This window comes from Andrena cerasifolii, chromosome 2, assembly GCF_050908995.1.
Source record: "Andrena cerasifolii isolate SP2316 chromosome 2, iyAndCera1_principal, whole genome shotgun sequence".
In the NCBI taxonomy this organism is placed as follows: domain Eukaryota; kingdom Metazoa; phylum Arthropoda; class Insecta; order Hymenoptera; family Andrenidae; genus Andrena; species Andrena cerasifolii.
The window spans coordinates 11381470-11400802 of record NC_135119.1 but is presented as its reverse complement, the minus strand read 5'-3'; the positions used below and the strand labels follow the sequence as shown (position 1 = coordinate 11400802).

Here is a 19333-nt window from a genome sequence, read left to right as displayed (position 1 = left end):
TACATGGAATGTCCCAATAATAGAACAAATCGAAAAAGTGGTAACTTTTCTGTCCGCTAATGTATATTACTTTTCGCTGGACAACGTAAAACATTTACCTGAATAACCGTTTTGTGCCCCCAACAGTTTTCGGATTAACGTCCAAAAGATGGAACTTTGGATAGTCGTGTCATCTTTCCAAATACCGCGAAGAAAAACTTGAAAACCCACAAACGTCCCCGGCAGGCGTCTGTATTTTTGCTCGCGCTAATCTCGAGAACCACTGGACGGCTTGTGATGCGGTTTTCACCGTTTTATAGAGCATTTCTCGAGGAAGATTTAGGCGTATGAAACACTAACCTATGATAGAAGGGTGCCGAGCATTGGCAATTTTAGTGAAACATTCCTCAAGAATGCTCTATGGGGTGACGGGGGCCGCACCGCAGTCCGTCCAGTGGTTCTCAAGATTAGTCCGAACAGACAGACAGGCGCCTACCGGGGACTTGATGCTATACTATGCAGAGATACATACATCTAACAAGCCCGGGCAACGCCGGGTACTTTAAGCTAGCGTTATATTACTATCGAAATTATATTACATCACTAATGCAGGATCTTTTAAAACAAGGGTTAGAAACCATTCGGGCTTGTGATTCATATCTAAAGCATTAAAGAAATTTGTATAAATGTGTGTTTTAATAATAATACCTACGTATCGAGATATGTAATTGGATTTTCTTCCATGTAAAGACAAATGCAAATGTAAATAGGTTTCATTTATTTAAAAGGGTGAGTTTTTACTATCACAGAACTGACATATAAAATTGTATATTTTATAGTGAACATAGATTCTAATAGTGGACTGGCGATGAGTACTGCCCCCGTCATCCCCTATACCTACTCTATGCCTTAATAAAAATTAATTTTATGTCAGATATTTATTAAAAACTTTTCAGTCTTTTGTGTAAGCACTATGAGCTCTAAAACCTCTGTAACCCTTTTCCTGATGGGCTCTGTATATCATTATTGAAATGCCGGCTCGATCAGCTTCTTTAATCCAAATGATGAAACCGTAGGAAAGTGAAGAAAGAATAGTTTAGTTGGTATATCTTATATGGTGAGGGGGTTAATGGTACTTCCGTCGGTGAAGAGCACGAAAAGGACGGAGACCCCTGGACCGGATGTTACTAGAGCAAACAGGCGTGGTTCGAAGTAGCTTGCTCACCTGAAATCCAGCCTCCCCTCGAGTCAATGAAATCAATGCGAAACGAGAGGGGAGTGTGGTTTTAACGCGTTAACCGATAGAACCGAAAATCATGAAAAAGCAAATTCCTGATATGTATATTCGATCGCCAGAAAGACTCGAATATACCACAGCGGAGACGACAAATTTCATAAGAATTATTAACGTTTCTTTGACGTCGCATGTACGTGAGAGCGTAAGTCGAACTCGTTGCTGAAGCAACGCAAAGTTGTCTGGAAAAGCATCATGTGAAAAATAAAGAAATATTCAAGAGTAACGTAAAATTCTACTATTTATCCCATCTATCGTTTGTACAAACGTTAGATATTTTCGAAAATGCTTGAAATATGAATTTAACCCTCGAGCGGGCGCGCTTTGCGAACTCCGTTCGCCGATCTGCGTATTTCCTTCATTAGGTCTCGGTTAGACAAACATTCTCTCCACGCGATGGTGGCGTATTTCAAGAATCCTATGATGCTTGTTGCCAGTTGATTTTCATTTTTGATGTTAAAAATGTTTTACATATACTATTTTTGTGTTTTTAAATAAATTTACTGCATTTTTGGATACATTGCTAATATTTTCCCATCACATTTAATTTAAGTTACCACTGTCGACAGAGAAACCGTTTCTGAAGTGTAATATATTAGGGGGCTGAAATGATTATTTTCAACTGATGAACTGAGTTCTCCACGCGCCTGCTCGTGTACCTCTCATTGGCCCGCCCGAGGGTTGAAAAAATCTTGTATTTTTACTTTATTTTTATTGTACTGGATCATTTCAATATTGAATTAAATTTGAAACGAAAATTGTTATAGCACAGTAACTTGAACAGGGTGTAGAATTTTCAAATAAACGTACGTAGTTACAATAATATTTACCTATATTGGTTGCAAAATGGTTTCTGAATTTTCGTTGAGTTTTTACTCCTCAAATTTCCATTTGTTTTTTTTTTCAAGTTTTTTACAATAATCCGGGTTGGTGTAACGGAGGAAATAATTTAATATCTTTTTCCAAATGTGTGAAATTATCAAATGGATGTGGACCATGCCGAAAGAAATTAATTATATAAAAGTACGAAGAGTGTTTTCGTTAAATTAAATTTTGCCAAATATGGAACAGTGCCATTACAATTTATGTTTTTTTAATGTTAGTTTAATATTGAAAATTGTTCATAACATTAGATATATAAGACTGCTCTTAAATTGAGCGTAAATATATGACTGAATACCCATAAAAATCTTTTATTTGTTGCGATTGATTTTATAAGAATGACATTCGGAAAACAAAATGGTATTCTATATTTTTTCTACTTTTGCTAAATTTTATGCAGTTTGCCCCCCCCCCTGGAAAGAGCTACAATTTGCTAAATTCGTAAGGAATATAATATTGTATAACTTTAATCATTCCTAATGATAATGCCATGTTACCTTCGAGGAAAGTAAAAAGAAACATTATAAAAGATGTTTTACATATATTATATTTTTATACGTTAAAAATCGTAAATATTAAAATGCACTCGATGAAATAGTGGAACCTTGATTGTGTGAACATTCAAATAATACTATCTAAAATATTATTTATCTTGCTCCTAATGAATAATTTCGAAGGTAATTGCGTAACTGAGATAATAAAAATCTTCAATGTAATAAAGTATAATAATTTGACACAGCACAAATCGAATACTTTAATACATCAAATTGTATGTACTTCCGCAATAAGGATGCTTAAATCAGAACACACTCTAGAGGAGATACAAAAGAAGGCACTTTAAAGTGATAGCAAAAAGAAAATAGCCTCACAAAAATATTTCGGAAAAAAAACATGATTTTGCAGCGCGAAAGTTTTGGGAGATTAGAGCACAGGGCAAAGGGAATAATTAAATAACTGTATAAATTTTAGCTCCTAAATTGTAATATCACGTAATAAATAAATAAAGCTCGTTGAACGAGGTCCGGCTGGATTTCAAAACGTATTCGAACTTGAAATTTGTACTAACGATCTGCCTTCATTCTGTTTCAGGTAGATTCGTCCCCCACCTAACACAATGGCCCTAACCCAACTCGTAGTATCGCTAATGTTGATTAGTACAGTGAAGACCCAACCGACATCTTACAACACGTACGATGAGAGGGATCTGTCCCGAGGGCATCCTCCGTTCTTACTGCTAGTCGATCACCGAATTCCGGACCTGGAGGTATGATGATTTTCAAAGAGATTCCCACGATGTAGGGCAAAATATATAGAGGCTTAAATAATCATTTCGAAAACTGCTCGCCCTTGGGGCTGGGACTAGCTGAATAATTAAAAATTCGAATTCTCTATAAGTACACGAATTTCGCAAATATTTGTGAAATTATTAACAATATATATAATATAAATTATTAATAATATATATAATATATTATTAATAATTATATAATATATTATTATATATATTATTAATAATTCACAAATATTTGCGAAATTCGTGTACTTATAGAGAATTCGAATTTTTAATTATTCACAAATATTTGCGAAATCCGCAATATTATATATAAAATAATATATAATATATTCAAAACTGAAGTTCAATCCTTTAAGAAATTACGAAGCAAACTATATGTATCGCGAGGAAAATATTTTCCCCCCTTCTGATGTTTGGCCCATTTCCGAAACACCAGGTCCTCTAAATATTTTGAACAATTTACACATTGCGCAAAGCAATAACAGTCTGTTATTACTATGAATCGATAAGATTTGACCCAAATAGTTTGCAAGCCACGGCGTTTGTGCGAGATACACATCCTTTGCACCCGTATAGCAGCTCGCTGTCCTTTACGTTGAAATATTCAACGCAGGAAATATGTTTTGCTTGTGAATAAGTTTATGCTTTGAATAGCCAATTTCGCGACCCGTTGGAAAAGTAATGTTGATTCAAAATACATGCTAGGGCATCGGACAAATTCAGGAAAGCATAAAACACGTCTGTAAACAGGGGAATATAGTCGTGATCACGTTTCATTTCTATGTTCTTCAGACGACAGATCCATCTGTGGAATAAAAATCGTTCCCTGATACCCCTAGGCCCTTAACGCCAAATAATCAAAAAGATTATCATGTTCGAGCTATATGCTGTTTTCACAAATCTCCTAGATCTGTTCCTCCAACTACCCTCAATTATCCTCCTCTAACAGAATATCAACCAGGGGTGCCAGATCGGGCGGAATTCCGCCATTTGGGCTACTTTTCCAAACCAACTGACGGCTACAATATCGACCATGGTTGCTTTGACCAAAATTTCGATACTTGGGCTGCCGAACACCAAATGGAAGCCCACTTGAGAATTAGAATTCGCAAAACTAACAACGCTTATTGCTGTATAAACTGTAATAATACGAAAAACGCGATCTCTAATCGTAAGTCCGATATTATTTATAATACTTATAAAAAAGAAAATGATACCAAAGAAGAATTAGAAATTTTCGGTGAATTTGACAATGTGTCTAATATCTTCTAAGTCTTTTTATTTCAAAAAACAGTTTATCATTGTTGTGTTAAGATATTGATTTTAATTTTCACATCAGTTTTATTTAAACTTCTTTGCGTTCAAATAAAGTTTATTCGTTGTATCTAAAAGAAATAAAGAAAACAGTTTCAGAAAATATTACGAAAATATTTAAACATCCCTTTCGTTCAAGATATTTGAATTTTGGCGCTTTTGGGCTACTTTTCCGACGCGATCTGGAGGCTCGACATTAAAACCGTCTGGCAACCCTGATATCAACTAATCCTCCCTTGAAAACTCCTGAGAACCTCAGGCACATCCGACGAACGTAATTCTGAAAAGTTTCATTCGAAATGGCAAAGCACATTTCAGACATAACCTCCCACGAGTAACTCAGACAGTGTTGCCGCAACTTCAATGTGTTCTTCTTTGGACGGCAATGCACATGCACGCGCAGAGGACAGTGTGATTGGATTGCGCGCGGGTGAAAATCGACACACACGCGCCCACGTAAGGTATTGGCTGGATGTGAAATGACCACAGAGATATCCCTTCGCGGATACGATTGAATCCAGAACGTGAATCGAGAATGGGTCGGCTGTATCCTACCCCGGGCGGCATAGAAAGTCGCCCTTTAACGCGGGATCTCTGTTTTCCGTTTTATCGAGCACCGTATAAACAGATTATTGGAAAGCCATCGGTTTCGCGTGCTGAAGACGATTGCATCGTTGTCCCGCGATACGATAAATATATTACCACCCTGGGTATCACCGCGGGAAAAGTACCTACGCGAGGGCACCGAAATAATGGACGAGTAATTGGAACCAATAAGGAATAAGGGCTTACCACACAGTGCTGGGTTAACCAATAAGCAAAATAAGGCACGTGCTTAGGGCGTCAGGAGAAAGGGAGGCACCATAGAAATTTTCTGAATTTTAAAATCTCCCTTTTTTTGAAAAAACTTTTTAGTAAAATTATTGAAGATGCCTGAGAAATCAGAGCGTTGGAGCGGAGCTCTGAGCTGGAGGGCGGAGCAGGGGAGCAATGGGGGTTTCCCTGGAGCAAGGAAAATTTTTGCTGCTCCACTGCTCCAATTTTTTTTTTTTATTATTTGAATCTTCTTTCATTTTATAAGAGCAGATGAATGAAATGTTTTTAATAAATACCAATTCTCAATTTTTCAGCATTAAAAAAATATTATATCGTAGGGTGCGCAGCCCGTGTTAATAAGGCGTAGTACTTTCTTTGTCCGAAAATTAAGCATTCTTTATGAATTTTTTTTCTGTATGAAAATGAAAGCTAGAAAGATGGGGTTTCTTGCGAATTAAAGATCGCTATTTGAAAGTATTAAAAGAATATTTATTTAAAGAAAAAAAGAAGCTGGACCGGAGCAGGGGCGGAGCTAGAACAAGTATTTTTATGTCGGAGGGGAGCAGCAACGGAGGAAATTAAAAATTGGTCTGCTCCAATCCCCTGTAAGAAATCGTACATTGCGTTGAAGTGACCACCCTGTATAAGGGGGCCTCAAAATCTTTTAAGTGCTTAGGGCAGAAATGTACAACGAGCCGTTTTTAACTCCTAGCTGCGAGCAACCAGCCGAGCGGTCGAGCTGTCCCGTTGCCAAGGACAGAATCGGTGAGGAGGACTGCAACAGGCTCATAGCGTAAGTATATACATATGTATGGCTGGGGCAGCTCGACGCTCGGCAGGTTGCCTGCAGCTAGGAGGTGAAAACGACTCCTTGTGCACCTCTGGCTTAGGGCCTCTAAAGGTCTTAATCCAGACATGGCTCCACACGAGACACCCCTGTTGCTCGCGACAGGTGTTTCGCAAGTATTCAGATATTTTATAGCTGCTCTATCTCTGTTAACCCTAGAACAAGTTCTGGAGTCTCTACTGGCCCCATTCGTTTCAATATTACTCATAACTTACTTCCTCAAATTGTTGCGTTACGTTAAAAATTGTAAAAAAATATTCACATTTTACCGTGCACGGCTTCGGCATGTTCCCATGTTGATCTTTTCTGGAAAGGGGTCGTCCTTAAATTACGTAAGGCTTTTGGGGAGGGGGTCGCGAATTTCTTACGTTTTCTTACAAGGGGGAGAGTCAGGTAGCATCTTACGTAATATTTTTTAATCTAATTTCCAATAAATACAAATTCTATCATTAATGTTCCAGAAAAGTAGTTTCAGTTTAAATTTCCCGAAACTGATTTAAACGAATTATATAAACCTTTAAAAGAATTTTACTAACTGAAAAAATTCAATGCAAAAAATATTACGTAAGGAGGGGGTTGCAATATCAAATCTTACGAATTCTTATACTGGGGGAGGAAGGGGGTAAGAAGTCGCCTAACTTACCCTGGCGTAATTTAAGGACGGCCCCAAAGCACTGAATGTATTGTCCGATGGTATGTACGCGATGTCCACTTTGAAAATTATGCAAGATGTCGCTTTCTACGCATTGCACGACACTTGTCCGGTGGTGGCGCTGCTTCGCAATTAAAGGCCTGACCGAATTGCAGGACAGTTTGTGAAAACCTAGCGCCACTCGTGTCGAAGTATTAACGTTAATGCTTCTGGGTAATTTGGGAGAAATGATTTCCTCTACACTGACGCAACACGAATTAAATAAAGTTATCGAACACTTTTATCATCTGGCTCCTCGATCGTTACACTCGATCATTTAGTGGCTCGCGCATTATAACCAATAAAACATCACTTTTCTCTTACCTCGTTTAAAACTGTTGCAGTCTAAGTCCCCGAGGGATTTTAGCTGCGCCCGGAAGTCATTCTCTGCGAGATGAATGTGTTTGAAGTACTATTTGTGAGCCACAGAAGTGTCCCGTGTGAAAAGGGCCTAATTGGAAGCGACCTGGACGACAATAATTGCTCGCGTTTTAATCGAGCACGCTGGCCCGACGTGTGCAGCCTATGCATGGCGTGAAATAATGCGGGAAAATGAATAACGGCGACCGAACGATTCCAGCTGCTCGCGTAAACGTCGCGTTACCGTTCCTCCAGATGCCCATCTTCCCATTCTCCCTACGGCGTGTTTAATTAAAACGATCTCAGCGTCACCAGCAAGACAGGACCCGACGCCCCCGTGGAACACTCTTAATTAACGTTCGCGTTCGCACGCAATACGTGTTCCATCGGCATCCAAGTCGCCAAGTTGTAATTGGGCGTAAATTAAAGGCGAAGCACGCGTGGCGGAGTATGAAGCATCGCCGAGCGTAGAGAATCCTCGACGGCTTGGGGGCACAGCTTTTGCAGCTTTTTGTTCATATCTTGAGCGCGTGTTCCGTAAAAGTGGCAATAAAACGAGGGAAATATCGCGTCCAGGATGCGTAGGCTGGCGAACTGTAAGTTGCATATATGAGGATCGTTGCCGGTGCGTTCCTCCTTTTTTTTCCCCCTCTTCTTTTTTTTTTGTGTTGCGTCGTGAACGTGCAATTGCAGCTCTCGATGTACGTTAACTGTTTTAAATTAATGTACGAGTCTTTCACCACTCTTTTCCTTTTTTGCGCGTTAACTACCAACGCGAGGGACGACGATATTATTCGCGATAAGAATTCAGTAGTGCGAGATTCTATTTTTCTTGTTCGCAGGAGCACGTGAATACCGCGGCCCACTTAATCATTTTGATGGATGGTTACGCGCGCATATCTCGTACATACGTTCTCTATTTTAACGTTCGCACGATACCCTTAACAATTATTCCTGATATCACCGTTCTGTATGACGACGTGTTGAATTGCATTTGTTATATCTCGCGTTTCGCTTCTTTATTACACCAGCGCCGGCACGTGGAGAAAGTTTACGAGGGAATTTTAAAGGATAATATCCTTCGGGGTATAGAATAATGGTTTCGTTGTAACGTGTAATGCCCCGATTCGATGACCCCTTTGCATTATTCTATTTAAGACACCGGCCGTAAATACACATTTCTGGGGGAAAGAGCATGTCTACACGGCCACTTTTTTCCTCCGTTCCAAAGGAACTGTCGGTTTTTTATCCGAGAAAGCAAAAATTAAGAGCCCCGTAAAAGCTGACGCGTGGATCGTATAAGAATAGTTTCGTTTTTACATGGGGTTCAACCGAATATACGAGTTCGAAAGAACCTCGCAAATCTAAACGAATAGGTTGAAATTTAATCTGGCAAAATCACTGCGCAGCGTGCTAAAAGGAATTGCAGATTAATTACATTTGCGTTTCTCGTTAGAACGAATGAATTCAGCCGATAATCCCGACGTCACTAGAAACGTTCGTGTAATAATAATAATTTTGCCTTGGATGTCGTTACACGATGTGAAAGTATGTACACACAGTTCGTATTTTCAATACGTGAAAATAATATATTAGGTAGTGCTTTAATTAAATCTATTAACGTTTTTATGGGAGTGCAGGGTGGGGGGGGCAGAGCAGAGCCCAACTATACCGACATATTTTTTGTAGAAATCAGAAGAGGGAACTTTTAGTTGTTATATATCATTGTTATATTAATAACTATCTGATAATTTCCTTGATAGTATCTATTTCAAAATGTTAATTTTGACACCCCTGTTAATAACTGGCATTCTTGAAACGTGATCACTTTACGAATCGTGTAACGATTTTATTTCGAATTTCTCCACAAGTAGAAAATTTCTTTTTATTAATTATTTTTTCGACATCTCTGTCAGTTTAATTTCGGATTTACGCAATTAATAGGTTCACTTCAACTTCTTCATCTTTGATTACTTTGTACATTTTATTTTCATATTTTGCATTTCTATATAATTCCATATATCATTAAGCTAAGATGAGATTAAAAGACTGAAAATAAATATCTAAATAGCTAAACTAAGCCATTCATTTTTCATCCGCCTTTGAAATAAAAAATAATGAAATTCCTATTTCATACAAATCTGGGTTTTGTTTAATTTCAAGCACAAATTGTCGCAAATAAATGTTTTTAAACACTATTCTAAATCATTATTTCTCATCTTCCTATGAAGTACTAGTTTTACTAGTCGGCTTCGCCCGAATTTAGATTCTGATTTTATAAAAAAAAATTTTATATAGGCTTTCTTTTTGTGAAAATAGTCACATTCGTCTGAATTAGCTAGGCATAATGAGGTGGGGCACATTGCGTGACCCCAGAGTTTACCGTTCGAAAGTTTTTAGGCGACAGATAAACACACAAACACTTTCTGCTTTATATATTAAGATTAAAAGACAGCGAAAGCATAAGGACTGAAATACAAGTTTAAACGAAAATATTGTAATTTACCTCATCTATCATCTCCGCCATATTATTTACATTTTTTACTTGCTGTAAGAATTGCTACGCAACATTTCTTCCTCATTCCTATTTACGTACTGTATTTCCACAATTTTTACGCTGAATTTGAACACAGTTCAATACCGATATCACGCAATTTAATTATGATTATTATTATTTATTAGAAAACATTATGATGCGTTACTGTTAGGTCAAGTTGCACTTAGGCGGTGTTACACTGGGATACGTTCAGTGGGCCAAGAACCAAGTGTACTACCTATACATATTTTACGTTGTATTAAGCAAAAGTTTTGAAATCTTTTATGTAACATAAAATTTCCCGAGGTTGAGAAATGTAACGGTGAAGTAATTTTGAGTTTAAAGTGTACTACTCAGATAATAATTCGAAACGTCATAACTTTCTACGAAAAAGCTCTTTAGAAACTGTTTCGAAAAGTACTAACGTAACAGACGGAATGAAACATAAAATATTCATTCGGTTGAAAAATGACCAAGGAATGAACGATCGAAAGTACTTATGAAGTACTTAACAGAATTTAGAAGAGCAACGAAGAAGAAGATTATATTCTCCTCGGATCTGTTTCAAACGAAATGATTTATATTTATTTAGAGATAAAGGACTAGTAAAAAAAAACATCATTCTGCAACTTCATAGATTTTCATGTTCACTTTGACAATGTGTTATTAATATTTTGTATTGTTGCATCTTACATTTTCCTTACCCTTTGTACAATATTTTATTAAAGCTATAACTGAAATTTACTTTTGCCTCTTTCATTTAGATTTCATATATCATTCACGATATTGGCATGCGTTTTTAATGCTTATTTAACATTATTTCGATCTCTTAGGCAACTCCTTCCCCATATCCACTTTCGATTGATTTTCTACTCTGTATCAAACGCGCACAGAAAATATTCAAGATCCTCAAAAGCAACTATTTAGTTATAACTAGTAAAACAATGAATCCAAAAAATTTCACATCTGCTAATCATAACAGATCCCTAAGAATAGCCGAATTTAGTGTCACAGAAGGAGGCATCACCCTTTACATGCTGCTTTCCTCTTCCTATACGAATTATGAACAAAAGAATTTGCCTTAACAGCCCTCACCATATTATAAAAACAAAGCATGATCTGATGAATAAAACTCGAAATAAACCCCGGTTCTTTAACAAAAGAGAATTGTTCTCAAAATTCTTGCCCCTTCAATTTATCCCTCATCCACAGCTGCAACATTACCTTAACATTAACTTACAAAGTACTTTTTTATTGAGAATTAATACAGGTAGTCTAGAAAACATGCACCATCCGAGACCATTTAAATTTGCCTGATGAAACTTTATTTTCTCTTTCACCATTTTAAAGCTCTAGCCTGGCCCAGTTCCGTGGAGCACCCTGTATAACTTAAGTCAGCCTGATGCCACAATTTTTCACTTGAAAACAATATGAATTCTGTGATTTTTCAGAACGAAATGTTCGACTCGGGTAACGACCCTGGATCCACGGTGATCCGGACCAAACGAATCGGATCTCTGTCGATCGTCAATTCTCTGGACGTCCTCCGACAGAGAGTTTTACTGGAGCTGGCGCGACGCAAGGCGCTGCAGGACCAAAGACAGATCGATGCCAACCGGCGGATCTTGGAGACCATTGGCAAGAGATCCTTACCGTTTTACAACGGGGTTTTACCTAAACCGATCGCCTCGAAACCGAGAAACGGGATCGAGCTCGCGATCGAGCGTAAAGAGAACTCTCACGACCGAGGCGCAATGCCGGAGAGGATCTCTGGAAGATTGCAGGACTGGCTTGAGGCGAATGATTCCGTTTTTCGAGAAAGACAAGACGACCAGACGCGAAGGGTAATTATTTCGATGAAACGTTCCTCTTAATATGATAGCATTGCCGGCGAGGAACAACGGTCGAGTCTGTAGAGAAAGTGCGCAGCCACTTCTGTGCGCTGTTGGAAAGCATACGTACAGCATTTAGAATTTCTTTGCACTTTTTGTAAATACCGCGCGTTCGAATGCAACTGGATTAGAGGAAAATTCTCGAGAAGAGAAAAATGAGTATTACTAAATAGAACTACTAAGTTTATTTCAAACTACTTTTATAAAAAAAAAATAGTATTGCACCGAATACTTTCAAATAAAGACTTTCTATTTTTTTTTTTTACATTAGTCTGTTTTTCCTCGCGAAACATTCAACGAGAGAATATAATTTGAAACAGTGGCACAATAATCCCATGTAACTGCTTATAGGAAAAACCATTTCAGTCTGATGTGATGTACAGTCTTAATTAAGGGGACGTCCTTAAATTACGTAAGGGTAATTTTCGCGATTTCTTACCCCCTCCCGCCCCCAGTATAAGAATTCGTAAGATTTGATATTGCAACCCCTTCCTTACGTAATATATTTTACGTTGAATTTTTTCAGTTATTAAAATTCTTTTAAAGGTTTATATAATTTATTTAACTCGGTTTCGCGAAATTTAAACTGAAACTACTTTTCTGGAACATTAATGATAGAATTTGTATTTATTGAAAATTAGATTAAAAAATATTACGTAAGACGCTACCTGACTCCCCTTTCCTGTAAGAAAACGTAAGAAATTCGCGACCCCCTCCCCAAAAGCCTTATGTAATTTAAGGACGATCCCTAATATGTGATGCCTGGACAAGCTTATATTCGAAGAACTTGATTAAATTTATTTTTCATGGCTTTGCACTTTGAAATGTAAACGACTGTTCCACTAATTTCCATACATCGAAGAGTCTCGCAACGATGTATAATAGTGATTTAAGGTACTTCAATGCAATTTATCAAAATCTGTATTTTCGTTACGCTTGTTTCTAGGTGGAAGGAAACGAGCAACGTTTACTGTAATCGACTCGAGAAACGAAGGATCTATCAACGGTCGCTATATTACGGTTTTTTATCTGACAAGCCAAAATTATCATATAGTTTACCTATTATTCCTCATATTCCTCAGGTTTTATCATATATATATATATATATATACATATATGTATACACGCATATGTTTATACGTTTTGTGGCCGTGCAGAGTCCATAATTTAATCATTTTTTTCATCCATTAAATATTACCTACCTGCTAGTTATTTACGTGTCAAGCCTAAAGTAAAAATAGTACAGCGCGCGAATAGTTTCCAGTGAAACGGGAAATTCAAGAAACAGAATGTATCAGTATTCTCTTTTTAAGTTCTAACCGTTTTTAACTAGTCTAATTTTATGATAATCGGAAAAGGAAGACAATAGAACTAGCGTGATGAAAGTGGCACAGTTTATAGCTAAGAACTCGGTATCCACAGGGATCCGATACTAAAGCTTAAACCACGTGTCGTATTTATTTACTATTTCTTCCTTTTCACTTCAGCAACATCGTGAAACAAAACAGTATTATGCGTTGTGATCTTCTCAAATCTGCCTGATCAGTAACTTCCACGCGAAGCATCCAATGTGCAGCTTTGGGTGTGCCTTCCCGTGGATCTTTCGTCATATTAATATTAAGTTATGAGAGCGTAATGACAGAAACACTGCAAGAAATTTTATTGCAATTATTCGAAGGTAAAAATATTTCACCGTTGAAGTCAAATGCAGAAACTTTAAATAATAATATGAAATGGTCCCTGTTCACAAGGCAGTAAACATTTCTTGAACTGTATGCACATCCGTGTGCACTATTTTTATTAATCATTGTTCGCGAGGGACGCGCTTGAAGCAACTGTAATTATTTTGATACGCAAGTCAACAGCTTTGTTTTCAGAAACTGAATGTAATTAATAGTATATACCTTCCAAGAAAATGTCTACAGCTGATCTCTTTTAAAGGAATCATCTTTCATTTTGTTGGATGCTGTTTGCATTTGTGTACCTAACTTGATATCAATAATACTGTTAAAAAGTCACCTGTTAATTAAATGGGCTGTGTCCCAGTCAGTCGGTATACCAAAGAGATACTGTATTACGAACGACTACTCAATATGATCAGACTCTGAATGATTCTTTTTGTATATGTTGTAAACTAATACACACACCGTGTTTAAAACGCTTGTCTCTAAGGATTACATTTATGTCTGCGTAACACATCGAAGCCTGACTTGTTTTCCAATTATTCCAGCTTTAGTCTTAAATGTTTCTATGCCATGTTACACCTATAAGAGAAATAAATATCCTCGAGCGTAATATTTATTATATTCTACTTTAAAAGCCGCTTAATTATTCTATCTAATTTATCCACTTCTGATTTCGTTTTTCGAATCGTCTTTCCACCTATACACTCAACACTAATTTACAAACGATCTCGATAATTATCTTAAGAACACATTAGAAAATTTACAACGTAGCGATAAAACAAATGTTAACGCTTCTGATGTTTACGTTAATGTTAGGAAGTAGATATATAACTGTATATTATAATTATTTATATGTTGTATTATACATGTAACTCGTAATTTGAAAGAAATGTGTATGAATTTTAAAAATACTATGCACCATGTAGGCTTAAGTTATTTATTTAATGAAATTGTACAACACTATTTATTTTCAATTTAATACTTTTATTTTGATAAATTAAATTGCACAATACGTAGGTAAAGTGAAATAAATTTCATTTAAAATAGACTCGCTGTTCTACTTTCGCCACTCTCCGTGCACTAAAATATCACGCAATATGATAAAAATAAGCCATATCGTTGTACTGTTCTTTAAAAAAGTTTATTCTTTTCTTACTTATTACCGATATTTATATAATACTTAGTATTATTATTATTACAATTACAACATGTACCCCATTCACTTCTAGCGAATGAGGATCGTATTTTTATTTCTCTGGAAATATAATGTCTGTCAAATTGCTTCACTGTTCAGAGTGTCACAATTGAAAATATTAATGTACAATACTTTTTCTAGCTTTTTTTTTCAACAAAATCTCGGTAAGATAATTAAAGAAAAGCCACATCATTTGCTTCGTATTCACGTTGAAATTCTCTTGACACATAGGCTATTGAATCATTTCAGTCCCACTTATAAATAATTAATACTCTTTCAAACTATGTTCAACAAGCACAAATAGTTCAGACAAGTGTAAAACATGGCTAGTATTTTGAGAAACAGAAAGATGAACCGTGGTAAAAATAAGACGTACTGAAGGTAACTTGGAACCGTAATAAATTTGCGAAATGAGATATAGTCTACTATACGATTGCGATCACAGTTTACGAAGGTCAAGAACAAACACGCTGCCATCGGATGCAGAAGCACCAACCTTATCCCCTCTACTGTTCCAACACACTTCAAAAATTCCACCCGTACCTCTGTAACTGTGCACCAATTGACCACTCTGCGCAATTAAATGTAAGGTAAGACACTTGTCAAGTTATTTGGAAAGTGACAAAGTAATATACAAATGACTGTCTTACCTGCGTAGACCAAATATGAACACATTTGTCAAAACTTCCGCTAGCAAGAAATTTACCATCTGGACTAAATGCTACGCTGTACACTGGTTCTGTATGTTTCGTGAGTGTGTGTATACATGCACCTCTCTCTACATCCCATAACCTTACTGTCGAATCGAATGATGCACTAGCTAAAGTTAAGTTCATGTTTGGATTGTGAGTCCCAGGTCCAGTGGGCGACCATTTAATTGTGTATATTTCTTTGCTGTGAGCTTGGAGGTCGTGTACCCACGTATCCTGTTTCATGGACCAAATCTTAAGGCTCATATCATCCGAACAACTAGCCAGTAAATTCCCTTGTGGGTCCCACTTAATAGCGTTAACTTCATTCTACGATTAACAAAGAAAGCAAACATATTACTCTCTTAGACAAATGAATATTTCATTGATTATTTTCGTCCGCTTACCGTGTGTCCTTGGAAGCTCTTGATCGGTTTATCAAAATTAAGTTTGCACACGTGAATACACTGATCCGTGGAGCAACTAGCGAATGAAGTATTCGATTGCCAATCAACATCCAAGGCAGGTGCACAATGAAAACTAAACTGTTGCGTACACTGTCCACTCTCTGCGTCCCATATGATCGTTGTTTTATCGACACCGGCACTCAGTATATAGTTTCCACGTTTGTTCCACTTTAATGCAAAAATTGGACCCTTATGTTGACCTAAAGTAGAAGCTAATTTTCCAGCTGTTGTCCAAATTCGTGCATAACCATCGTAACTTCCTGTTGCTAGTAAGGTACCATCGCACTAGAAAGGAGAACAAAATTTCACCATTTTTTCCCACTAGAATCGTATACGTATAGGTCAGGAGTATCGAACTTCCCCACTCTGAGAGACGCGCGAGTCGGGCCCCCGGTCAGCCGGTTCCCCCACTTATTTTTCTCCAGGCGTTGCACGAGGCCCAGCAGGGAGAGAGCACGGCACCCGGAGGAGAAATTCATCAGAGTGAAGTAGGTGTGGAGGGGGCCGTTCTCCTACGGCTCTACGGAGCAGGCGAAGAGGAGAAGGAGCCACTGCGGCTCGCGAGCCGCTAGTTCGACACCCCTGGTATAGGGGTGAACCAGTTATCGTACCTTCCAGTCTAACGAAGTAACATCTTTGTTGCTTGGTACTTCGGTACCACCCTTCTGTATGCAATGACGAAGAACAAGTTGGTTCGGAGCTTGAGAGTTATCGGACATGTCCCAAATACGGGCTGTGCTATCTCCCGAACCAGATGCCAAAAGGTCCGTTGTTGGATTCCATGCACATATGAAAACTTCCGATTCGTGGCCTTGTAACTTTGTAGCTTTACTCGCTGGAATTTCAACAGCGCTGGCATTAGACCCTGCGCCAGTGCCTTGTTGCTGTTCGTCCACTTCCATTTCTGTTCTATCTCCTCCTCTATCATTTGTCCCTACACCTTCATTGGAGGTAACCACTGTAAACAGATTGATTGAATTAAACATAGGATGTAATTTGTAACACACGAACAGCGGGCGAATTCCTGTGAAAAGGTAAATTTCGCAATAAACTTTTTGTCCAAGTTTTTCACACAGAGTTATTTTAGAACATGACGGTGCTCTGTTACGTTTAAATAACGCGGAGTTTCTCTCTAACGCTGAGTTCACCGTGGTAGAAAGATAAATCGAATCTGATTCTCCTTGACTTCTCTTTATGGAATAATATTAAAGTCGCAGAGTAAGAGAATTTAAAATTCACAATGACTTTCCAAAACACTTTTCGAGAACCAATGGCTCAGATGAGCTAAAGTTATTTTATACATTCGATGTACTGCTGCACAGAGAAGTTTCTCCCCGTGCTGTACACTGATAATAGAGCAATATCTATCAAAATGCAGCTCAAAGTACTCCGTGTAACGAGACTTTGCTTATCCCCATCATTTCTTGGAATCTGCTCGTGCGAACGAGTCAGCGAACCCGCCAGCATATGACGTTCAATTCAGCAAATGCTAAGTCAGCGCTCTGGTCTATGAAAAATGAAATTTCTATAGTTTTAGTTTTATCACAGTGGAAGGATCCAAAACGGACTGACGTGAACTGTCTGGTCAAAATAAGGCCACGTGTGGTATAAATCGGAGGATTTCTAGAATTTTTTACGATGCTGCATTGGAGTGCATTTGTTCCTAATCCTACTAATATAATAAATGCGAAAGTGTGTTTGAATGTTTGGACGTTTGTTACTCAATCACGTCGCAACTACGCAACGGATCTGTCTGAAATTTGGTATACATGTAGTCTAGGAACGGGAAAAACATATACGATACTTTTTATCTCAATTTTTTTTAACCGATCTGGACCAAATATTGCGTAATTAGGTACTTTAAGCTAGTTATTAATAATCCTAAATTAGTCCGATTTCTACAGTATTTCGACTCATTTCGATCAGAAAGATCTCACCAATTCATTAACAATCTTTGCAATGCTATAAAATAAAAATTATATAAACTTCAGTCCCTCTCGACTATTGAAATAAATATGGATTCCGGCGTGATCCAAACTCGAGCAATCACAGGCAAGGAAGAGTGCCAGCGTTCCGCAAAACGTGACACTTGGATGCCAATCCAGTTGCACTTTGAGGGACATTACTGTATTGTTTGCTCCTAGTTCACGGACATGTTGCATCTTTAACAATGAGCTTCATTTTTACCATCTCAGTGCATGTTTCAGCGAAACCAAACCAAAATGTACTCTGTAACTCGCCGATGAAAATTACCAAATCCTATACTTTAATACAACTGATATAATAAAAAATTTCGGCTCCCAACAAGTCCAAAAACTATAGCAGTCCTTTAATTTACCTGGTGTGATAAAGAGGTCTATAAAATGCATATAGTTTCATAAACCAGGGTGTACCAGGATATCGAATTAATGGAAAAGAAACGAATTCAAATAACTGGTCAAATTACCTTCTCCCCCATTTGTATCTTGCACTTCGGTTTTCACCTGTTGTTTCTGCTGATTAATTTGATTCTGCCTGGATGCGACCACATCTGGCATGACGGCATCTATAAGGGACAAGGATTCCACCATTCTCTGCTCAGTGCCATCTTCGCCTATAGATATCTCAGCCTCCGTGTACTGTAGCCCTTTCTGAAGAATCGACAAAAGCGCTGCTGGTGGTACTAATGCTCCGTTTATATTACTTTGCGATATATGCGATTCTATACCAAATGTATATGCTGAATGCTGGAATCCTATAACAGAAAGAATGCGTGAATACTAACTTCAAGGTGGATCTTCAGAAATATACGATACAATAACGGAATCACGGATAAACTGTGAGGTGCATCTAAACAATTCACTATCCCTGTAACATTTAACCTATACACCTTAATGAATCACGAGTTAATAAGCACTTTACTAATTGCGACAAATCCTATAACAAAAATGTATGCATTATGTAAGAAATGGTCGTGTATAAACAATAGGAATTCAAACGTTGCTGTGAATTCTTCTGAACAGAGGTTAGGAAATACTTGAAAGACCGTACCGGATTCTTGAAGGTATCGGTAAACCAAGAAATTCACTTCATCGCTAGAGAAGCTCATCGTTCTTAGCGTTCACGGCACTAGCACAACATATTTATTGGAAGTTGCGCCAAAAATCGCGTAGATTCACGTCCGACGCCGAGATTTGCCGCGTCGAGGCCGCTGCAGAAAAAGAACACAGCCACTTTGCACGCAAGGCATTACCATTGGTTACAAAGTACGAACAGTGGTGTGTTCGAAAAAGATGCATCGTGCCCAATTTTGACGTGGCTCCGTCTTATTTTGCAATCGTGTAAAGGAATTAAGGGAAAGGGATAAATTCGATGGGATTAATTCTAGTGTTGGAATAGCGAGCAATTTGGTC

General features: G+C 37.8%; 2 protein-coding genes across 4 annotated transcripts in view; one reads left to right on the top strand and one right to left on the bottom strand.

The window, feature by feature from the left end:
- The window catches only part of Dh44 (corticotropin-releasing diuretic hormone 44), a 58243-nt gene extending 43605 nt beyond the window's left edge, over positions 1–14638 (top strand). For all 3 annotated transcript variants that reach the window (XM_076807535.1, XM_076807534.1, XM_076807536.1), the window contains 3 exons: positions 3245–3419; positions 11465–11857; positions 12852–14638. In XM_076807535.1, coding sequence (XP_076663650.1) covers positions 3270–3419; positions 11465–11857; positions 12852–12881 — 573 coding nt within the window. In that variant the 5' untranslated portion in view covers positions 3245–3269 and the 3' untranslated portion in view covers positions 12882–14638. The remainder of the gene's footprint in view (positions 1–3244; positions 3420–11464; positions 11858–12851) is intronic.
- Positions 14639–14709: 71 nt separating this feature from the next.
- On the bottom strand, positions 14710–19161 carry LOC143366429 (F-box-like/WD repeat-containing protein TBL1XR1). The gene is made up of 6 exons (XM_076807515.1): positions 18972–19161; positions 18388–18675; positions 16553–16899; positions 15882–16226; positions 15436–15804; positions 14710–15356 (listed from the first exon to the last, which is right to left on the bottom strand). The coding sequence occupies exons 1-6, from the start codon at positions 19027–19029 to the stop codon at positions 15225–15227; spliced, it is 1539 nt and encodes a 512-aa protein (XP_076663630.1). The 5' UTR covers positions 19030–19161; the 3' UTR covers positions 14710–15224.
- Positions 19162–19333: the final 172 nt, after the last annotated feature.